We start from the raw sequence: 10097 nt of genomic DNA on the forward strand, positions 1-10097 counted from the left end.
TTTATACACAATCATATTATGAATGGAATAACTAGAGATGACCGTGTTAACAAGAACCACTCTGTCTTGGAAAGAGAGCATTTTTCATTTCTAAACAACAAGTTGATTTTTGATTTTATCAATGGTATTACAAATATGTCTATACCTTACCGCCCCAGGCATGACTTGAACTCCCAAATACCGATCCGCAAAAGAGGCAAGACCCATACCCAGAAAATCAACAATTATTCTTCTTCTACTCAAAGAACCACCATCATAATAAATCTAACTCTTTTCCCTACAAACATTTTGCCCAGAGGCACGTTGATATTGCCCTAATAAAGCAACCAAATTATGAACACTTTTCATATTTTCCTTGTAAAAAATCATAATATCATCCGCAAAGAAGAGATGAGTAGGAGAAATACCATTTCTAGTTACCATCGGAGTCATTTTCTTCTCATTGAACAACTTGGAGATGTTTTTACTAAGAACATCCTCAATCAAGACAAAAATTAAGGGAGAAAGGGGATCACCTTGACGCATCTCTCTATTGATCTTGAAGAAACCTTACGGACTCTTATTCAAAAGAATAGAAATACGAGCAAATTGTAAAACAGTATGAATCCAAGAACACCAATCCTCAGAAAAGCCATATCTACGGAACACCTGCAAAACAAAACTCCAGCTTACTGTATCAAAAGCCTAAGAAATGTCCAATTTCATCCTCAAGTTACCATCCTTACGTCTAATATGGATCTCATTAACCATTTCAGAAGCCACACTAATATTCTCATGGATATTTTTCCCCTTCATGAAAGCCACTTGTTCCTTAGAAACAAGGTTATCCAAAACAATTCCCAGTCTAGTAGCAAGAATCTTAGTAAAAATCTTAAAAAACAAATTACTAAGCCCAATAGGTATGAAAGTATGGAGAGAATTAACACCTCTAACCTTATCCAAAAGAATAATAAGACTTGAATTAGCACCATTAGGAATAAATTTATTTTTCCAACAAAAAATAATTGCTGCAAATAGATCACGATGAATAATTTCCCAACAATGACGATAGAAGCACCCAGAGAAACCATCAGGCCTTGGAGCATTGTCAGCCCCCAGCTCAAACACTGCCTTATGAATTTCCTCCTCCGAAGGCACACTGTCCATACGTTGACAATCCTACAAAGAAATAGAGGGATGTTCATAATCAAAAATATGCTCTGCCACCGGTGATTCATCCCCATTAAACCTGTTTTCGTAATGAGAAACAACATGATTACAAATCTGATCACAATCCGAGATAGTAACCCCAGACTCATCAACAAGTTCAGAAATTGTATTATTGCTTCTCTGAATCCGAATGCTACTATGTAAGAAACCAGAGTTACTAGCTCCCTCTAAAAGCCATTTGTTCATAGCTTTTTGACGAAGCATAATGTTCTGCTGATTCTGAATATCCTGAGTCTCGCTCAAAATATCCTTTACCAAGTTGAATTTCGTAACATCAGTAGGGTCTTCATCTGAAGTACGGATGGCAGACTCCAGGCGCAGTTGAGATTGTTTTAACCGAATGTTTACATTGCCAAAAACATTATGGTTCCAATCCTTTAAAACTTGTTTCAATCTTTGCAACTTGTAAGGAAAAATAAAAACCGGATTTCCCACCGCTGGAACATTCCAACTATCACTTATAATTTTAAAAAATTTAGGATGAGTAAACCACATTTTTTGAATCCTAAAAGGAGCACGTTTAGGACGCAAATTAACAAAAGGATAACCAATAAGAGAAAAGTGATCAGAAACTTTCCTTGGAAGAGATTTACACCGCCAATTCTCAAACTTATTCAACCAAGCTTCATTGATTATAGACCTATCAAGTTTATTGATGATTCTACGAGCCCCCGACTGACTATTAGCCCAAGTGAAAAAACTTCCCAAGGAATCAGCTTCAAAAAGATTCTTATCGTCCATCCAGTCACTAAACTCATTAATGACCAAAAGACGACCCTTCTTCTCATCATTACGTAGAACGTAATTAAAATCCTCCATCACCAGCCACGGAATAATGTCCTCCGGATCATTAAGCTGATGCCATAACGAATGCCTAGTTACTTGAATATAACTCGCATGAACAAAAAAGATATTAACACCTTCAATTGCAATAGTGATAGCCTGACGACTAGTATTAACAATTGTTGGTTTATTAAAGACTTCAGACCAGAGAATTCATAAATTCCCAGCGTAGAATTTGTGGAATTATGAACAACATCTTTAGCAAAACCCGGGATATTAAGCTTCGAAATAAAACGAGAAGAGCAAACAACTTTTGGCTCGGCAAGACAAAAAACCTCCGGCTTAAAATCTCTGACCAACTATTTTAACTTACCTTGAGCAATATCCCTAGCCACACCATTGATATTCCAACAGAGAGCTCGCATTAAAACCGAGGTTTGGATTTTGCAGGTAACTGAGAAGAAAAACCTCTAGTTCTCGGCAAAACTGGAGACCTTCCCTTTGAAACTAGGATTCCTTAAGAATTGTTACCCAACTCAAAATTTGAAACCCAACTCAAAATTTGAAACCCAACCAATGGCAGGTGCTGAATGTTTCTGCTCCTTAGATAAAATCCTTAGTGGTTTTCGTTGTGTCGTCACCTTCTCACTATTTTTCTGGTCAGCCCAGCTAGCTCTCTTAATAGATTCTGCCATATGTTCACCATTCTCATCTTCCGACATGACATCTTCATTGTCATACACTAGACCCTCATTATAACCAATTTCAGATTCAAGAGCACTAAATCTGTTACGTACAACATATTTTGAAGCAGTTAATTCATCACACAAAGGAGTAGAAGAATAAGAAGCGCCACTCCTATCATGTGTGTGTTTACCAACACCAACAGATGACTCAGTATGCACTGGCCCAGTTCTAGCCAATTTAGCCCGTGCAACTAAAGCTTCATGCTCTGCAGCAAGTTGCTTAGACCTCGCTAATTCAACTTGAGCATTACGCATAGAGGTTTCAGACCTGACAATCTCTTCACGCAACTGTTTAGTCAAAACACCACTGTCCTCATCAGTCGCTACCATACCAGATAGGACTATCCCCTCTTTCACCCCATTTTCATTCACCTTCCCTTTCTTATTATGCTTGACAACCTTCAATTCAGAAACTGTTTCAACAACAGAAACCTCCTGAGTTTGTTTTTTGTGTAGTAGGAACCCTTCTCTTCTTGCATTCATTCTCATAATGACCAATAATCTTACAGTTAGGGCAAAATTTTGGTTTTTTCTGAATTTTAATAGGCTGAAAGAAACTTCGCTCTCCCACAGCAACATGAATGCTGTCAGTAGTACCCTTATTAGCAAAATCAATGTCAACAAGAACAAAAGCAAAATGACCATATTCATGGTTTAAGGTACGCTTGTCAACCACCACAGGATTACCCAGAGATTTGTTGGCGCAATGCGGAAGTGTGATGGGTTTATGGAAATGAATTTAGGAAATGAGGTTGGTTATTTGAGAAAGTGAGGCTTTTGATTAATTGAAAATGAGATGTTACAGGAGGATTTAGTGTAACAACTTTGGCTTACACTCTCTGTTTTACAAAGGCTCTTTGGCTCTTTCTACTAGCTCTCACTCTTACTGTTTTGTTTACTCACCCGAGTTTGGATTTATTACAAAATGATCCCATCGGGTGCCTATTTATAGGCTTTGTCCACCGATCATATATTTCTCTGGATAGTTCTTTCAATTTCTATCTAGATCTTTCTTTACACTCATTATTGACCGACTAAATAGAAGAATCCAGAGACTGAATTCTCTAGAAAATGCACGACTAATCTAAGCATCTTCTTGTACGCAAGAGCCCAGAATTTTCTGGGCTTTACTTATTCTAGAAGGCTTGCCTTTACTGGCCCATTATGAGTACTCCAGAATTTTCTGGAAAGCCCAATCACAAATTAGCCAATATTTTTAACACCCTCTCTTAATTTGTGATATTAAGCTTTTCTCTGAAATGATTAAACTTATCCATCGTGACCGCTTTTGTGAAAATGTCCCCATTTTGTTCTTGTGTCGGACAGAATTAGAGCTCGATTTCTTTGTTTTCCACTAGTTCTCTGATGAAGTAGTGTCGTAGCTCTATGTGCTTCGTCCTTCCGTGGAAGACTGGATTTTTTGTCATTGCAATTGTAGACATATTGTCACAGTAGATAGTTGTCGGCTGCTTTTGCGTTTGTTGTAGGTCGGTCATTATTCTTCTTAACCATACTGCTTCACATGATGCACTTGTTGATGCTATGTACTCTGCTTCGACTGACGATAGTGCCACCGTACTTTGTTTTTTAGAACTCCAAGAGATAACTTTTGTTCCCATACAGAAAACATAGCCTGATGTGCTCTTTCGGTCTTCAATAGAACCTGCCCAATCGCTATCTGTGAAGCCAATTAAATTATTATCTTTTTCTCTTGTATACTTGATGCCAAAATTCTTTGTTCCTTTGATATACCGAAGAATTCTCTTTGCGGCTGCATAATGTAACTTGGTTGGCTCGCTCATAAACCGTGAAACAATGATGGTTGCATTGACGGTGTATGGCCTTGTATTTGTTAAGTAGATCAGTGAGCCGACTAGACTTCTGAATAAGGTTGGATCCACTTTAGTTGCTCCATCATTTTTTACCAATTTCTCATTGGTACACATTGGAGTTGCAATTGGTTTGCAATCCATCATGTTGAACCTTTTCAGTAAGTTTTCCGCATATTTTTCTTGGAAAATGAATATTCCTTCTGGAGATTGTTTTACTTGAATCCCAAGAAAATATCGCATAAGTCCTAAGTCTGTCATCTCATATTCTTTCATCATCTCCTTCTTAAATTTTTCTGCCATCTCTTGTTTTGTGCTGGCGTAAATTAAATCATCAACATAGAGACAGACGATTAGGAAATCCGTACCTTGTTTTCTTATGTAGAGGGATGGCTCACTTGGACTTTTCTCAAATCCATTATCTCAGAAATACTTGTCGATTTTTCTGTTCCATGCACGCGGTGCTTTCTTGAGACCATATAGTGCTTTGCGGAGACGATAGACCTTTTTTTCTTTTCCTTTTCGTACATATCCTTGAGGTTGTTCAACGTACACCTCTTCTTCTAGTTCTCCGTTTAGGAACGCTGACTTTACGTCCAACTGGTAGACCTTCATTTTCAGTTGAGCTGCCAAAGCTAACACCATCCTGATTGTTTCCATTCGAGTGACTGGGGCGAATGTCTCGTTGTAGTCGATTCCAGGTTGCTGGGAATATCCTTTTGCAACTTGTCTTGCCTTGTTCTTTTGAATCGAACCATCTTCGTTGTACTTTGTCTTATTTTTCTCGATTACTCGCATTTCTTCATCCATAGCGTTTCTCCATTTTTCTTCTTTATCCGCTTCTTCATATTTTTGAGGTTCTAGTGCTATAAATGCACAGTTGGATATTTCATAAATATCTCTTAGGGAACACACCTTTCTAGGCGGGGCACTTGCTTCCGATGAACATGGACTTTGTTGTGTTGGACTAGGAGATCTCGGGCTTGCTGGTGGAGTAGTTTCTTCTTGGCGTGGATGATCAAGCTCGTCTTCAATGAGTAGTGGCGACTCGTGATTGTTTGCTTCATCATTCTAATCCCAAGCTTTGAATTCATCGAAGATAACATCTCTTGAAATTACCAATTCCTTTGTTTGTGGCTTTAGAAGTCTATAGGCTTTAGACTCTTTGTTGTATCCGATGAATATAAGCTTTTCTCCTTTTTCATCGAACTTTTATCTATGTTGGGATGGAATATGTGAGTATGCTACGCAACCAAAAATTCTGAAAGAAGTTACCTCGGGCTTTTTCTTATGCCAAGCTTCATATGGAGTCTTGTTGAGAACTGCCTTTGTTGGAAAACGGTTAAGGATGTAAACCGCCGTGTTGACTGCTTCTGCCCAGTAGCTGTTGGGTAGCTTCCTTGCTTTTAGCATACTCCGAGCCATTTCCACGATCGTACGATTTTTCCTTTCCGCGATGCCGTTTTGTTGTGGAGTGTATCGAACGGTGAGCTCCTTTTTAATTCCATTTTCTTTGCAGTAGTTGATGAATTCATTTGAAGTAAATTCTCCACCACGGTCTGTACGGAATACTTTTAATTGATGGCCGCTTTGCTTCTCTGCCAACGCCTTGAATTCTAGGAATTTAGTGAATGCCTCGGATTTTTGCTCGAGAATATACACCCACATCATCCTGGTATAATCATCCACGAATAAGAGAAAATATCTTCTGTTGTTGAGTGAAGTTGTTCTTGTCGGACCGCAGATATCGGCGTGCACCAATTCGAGGGGCTTTCTTGCTCTCCACGATTTGTTTGTGGATGGAAGTCTATGGAACTTCCCAAGAATACAACCTTCACATATTTTATCTCCACCGCTGATATTAGGAAGACCAATTACCATGTTCTTAGATTTTATAACCTTCAAGGATCTGTAGTTGAGATGCCCGTATCTCAAATGCCATAGCTTGCATTCATCTATATGATTGGTACTCATTGCACAATTTTCAATTGATGGCATAGATAGTGGAAAGACAAAATTCACTAACATTTTTACTTTTGCCACCAATTGCTTATTAATTTTATCGTAAATTGTGCATTCTCCGTCTTCGAAATGTAGTGAGTACCCTTTTCTTATAAGTTGCCCAACACTTAATAAATTTTGAGCTAGGCCAGGAACATAAAGAACATCAGATATGTATCGAGTTTTACATGACCTTGTACGTACGGATATGACTCCTCTTCCTTCACATTCTGGAACTTTCCATTTCCGAGCTTGACTGTTGGAATCTCTTGTTCCTCCAATTTTACAAAATACTCTTTGTTTCCTGTCATATGGCTGCTGCATCCGCTGTCGACATACCATATACCATGCGCTTCTTGTTGCGAGGTGAGGCAGGAATAAAATACTTGATTTTGAGAATCGTTTTTCTCAGAATAGTTAGCTTCATTAAGCCAATAATCTTTTTCCATGTGATTTAATTTATCACACTTGGTGCACTTATATTTGCAATTTTCGGTTGCATGGCCAAACTTTTTGCAAACATTGCAACGGAGATTCGAGGAGTAATTTTTTCCATACCTTTGATTGTTGTTTCTGTAACCTCCTTTTCCTCTTCCACGTCCGCGGTAGTAATTTTTGGGTCCTTGATTTGATGTCAACCCTTTCTCGTGAGGTGATGTTGATGAAGATCCCCCTCTGGAGCTTTCTTTTCTGGCTTCCGTATTTTTCTTTTCACTGAAATTTATTTTTGATTGAAATGCCTGCTCCAACGGTTGCTCCGCGAACCTATTGATTCTTTTCTCTTGCGCCTCGAGTGAACCTATTAATTCGTGTACCGAGAGAGTCGATAAATTTTTTGACTCTTCAATGGCAGCGACGATATGATCGAATTTAAATGGTAAGCTTCTTAAAATCTTTTCTACAACTCTTTTATTTTCTATGGTATCTCCATAACTACTGATTTGATTTACTATTCCAATAACTCTTGAAAATAAATTCTGGATAGTTTCATTTTCTTTCATAAGTAAATTGTCAAAATCTCGCCATAAATTTTGTAGTTTAATGGAGATTACCTTTTCTGATCCTTGGAATGCTACTTTGAGAATATTCCAGGCCTCCTTTGAAGTTTTCGCCACCGAAATTCGAGGAAATATTGCTTTGCTTACGCCTTGTTGTAGAAAAAGTAGTGCTTTAGCATCCTTCTTTTTATTTTCTTTGTACTCTTTTTCTGTGCTTCCGTCCATGATGCTAGGATTGCTGCCGATCCAGGTACTTGGTAACCTTCTTGTACAAGATCCCATAGGTCTTGTGAAATGAACAATGTCTTCATTTGTAAACTCCAATAATCGTAACTCTCACCATAAAAAATTGGAATAAAACTTTGGGCATAATTGAAACCTTGAATACTTTGGTTTATTGCCATGGGTAGAGTTTTAGGATTACTGGGTTAGGTTGGCTCTGATACCAAATTTGTTGGCGCAATACGGAAGTGTGATGGGTTTATGGAAATGAATTTAGGAAATGAGGTTGGTTATTTGAGAAAGTGAGGCTTTTGATTAATTGAAAATGAGATGTTACAGGAGGATTTAGTGTAGCAACTTTGGCTTACACTCTCTGTTTTACAAAGGCTCTTTGGCTCTTTCTACTAGCTCTCACTCTTACTGCTTTGTTTACTCACTCGAGTTTGGATTTATTACAAATGATCCCATCGGGTGCCTATTTATAGGCTTTGTCCACCGACCATATATTTCTCTAGATAGTTCTTTCAATTTCTATCTAGATCTTTCTTAACACTTACTATTGACCGACTAAATAGAAGAATCCAGAGACTGAATTCTCTAGAAAATGCACGACTAATCTAAGCATCTTCTTGTACGCAAGAGCCTAGAATTTTCTGGGCTTTACTTATTCTAGAAGGCTTGCCTTTACTGGCCCATTATGAGTACTCCAGAATTTTCTGGAAAGCCCAATCACAAATTAGCCAATATTTTTAACAAGATTTAGCTAAAGATAAAAGAGTTTTCTCAGCCCAATATTCAACTGGAAGTCCCGAAAACTGAACCCATGGGATGTTTGATGCTTATCAGCATCAAATCCAGGGTACCATTCAATCAATTGCAATGGTTGCTGGCCAACATACCACGACTCTTCTCTGAAAACAACATCCTTATCAGCCTGAGAAGATAACTTGACAATGAAGAAACCTCTGTTCGTAAGAACAAATTGGATTCGACATTCACCCAGATTCCATTGTGTCTCTAGGTTATTCTTCACATCATCAAAAGATAAACCCTTGAATATTAGTCTTCCAATAAGACTAGACCTCCAGATTTGACAAACCTCGATAAAAAAATCTTGTGGAAATGTTACAGATGGTTTTCCATTAAGAACAGTATGGCTTGGCAATGAAGCCAAATCAACTGTTGTAGAATCAAGGGTTTTCTTTCCCTTAACAAGATCAGCAAAAGTAGGAGATTTCTCACCACCCGTATCACTGAAATCCCCCATCCCTGATCACCGAAAGATGATCAAAATATGAAGCGCGTTTTTTTATTGAAAAAAGCCAAAAACCCTAAAATCGCCAGAGCACTTTTAGGAGAGAGAGAAAATCCTACACTCCTTCTAAAATCAACTTGATTTGAGAGATGAAGTATTGACTAAGGGGGAGTGATACATATCACCGTAGTATTATTGTCAAAGTTGTGATGTAATTGGACTTTGATTCTGTGTAATAATACTATGACATTGTATAACAATGATTGTTATGGTTACGGATCTTCAACAACAATGATGCTGAGTTGAACACGTTCCGAGTCGCTGAAGTACTTGGAATAACGAAGAATTCAAGGAATGTTGAAAAGCCAAGGAAATCAAGCATGATGGATGAGAAACTACAAAGTTGTTATAGCATAGCTCGGTTGAACCCACCAAGCGTTGGTATGTCAAGTTTGGTTGTCATATTTTAGTGAATCAAAACTCATTTTAAGAGTCGCTTGATTATGCACTAGATTCGACTTCGTATAGGTTAGCTTGAAAGTATTAGGATATGAGACATTACAAGTATTGCGAAGACTTGAAAAAGTGAAAAAGTAAGAACCTACAACGACAACATCATCCTTCCACTTGAGGTTAGTGATATTTGAATCGAACTGTTTCATTCCCTAACGTATCTTTCAAGTCGTGCATATTGAAAACAAAATTGTGAAGCATGAACACTCCAGATAGACATAGTATTAAGGAATACAATATGATGTGTATTGCTTAACCATTAAACTTTGTAGATAATACATCGACATAATCGTTTAAATGCTATTGTGATTATGTATGGTATGAGGTGAGGATTTCATCCTAGGAAACAATGTTTTACATGTGTTTTAAGGAAGTAAGATCATAAACTTGTTTATGAATCGAAAAGGAAATCGCCAGGCGTTATTGGGATTGTTATTCATTGCATATCTTGTGAACATCCAATATGTGTGATTTAGTATAACCGCTCACGACTTGTTTGTGTTCTTGGTAAAATTATTCACAAAGGCCTGACTTATGTATT

General features: G+C 37.8%; 1 protein-coding gene across 1 annotated transcript; it reads right to left on the reverse strand.

Moving 5' to 3' along the window:
• Positions 1–684: 684 nt before the first annotated feature.
• Positions 685–2417, reverse strand: LOC113272810. The gene is made up of 3 exons (XM_026522608.1): positions 2366–2417; positions 1252–2189; positions 685–1158 (listed from the first exon to the last, which is right to left on the reverse strand). The coding sequence occupies exons 1-3, from the start codon at positions 2415–2417 to the stop codon at positions 685–687; spliced, it is 1464 nt and encodes a 487-aa protein (XP_026378393.1).
• Between the last annotated feature and the right edge of the window lie 7680 nt (positions 2418–10097).

This window comes from Papaver somniferum, chromosome 4, assembly GCF_003573695.1.
Source record: "Papaver somniferum cultivar HN1 chromosome 4, ASM357369v1, whole genome shotgun sequence".
Taxonomy (NCBI): domain Eukaryota; kingdom Viridiplantae; phylum Streptophyta; class Magnoliopsida; order Ranunculales; family Papaveraceae; genus Papaver; species Papaver somniferum.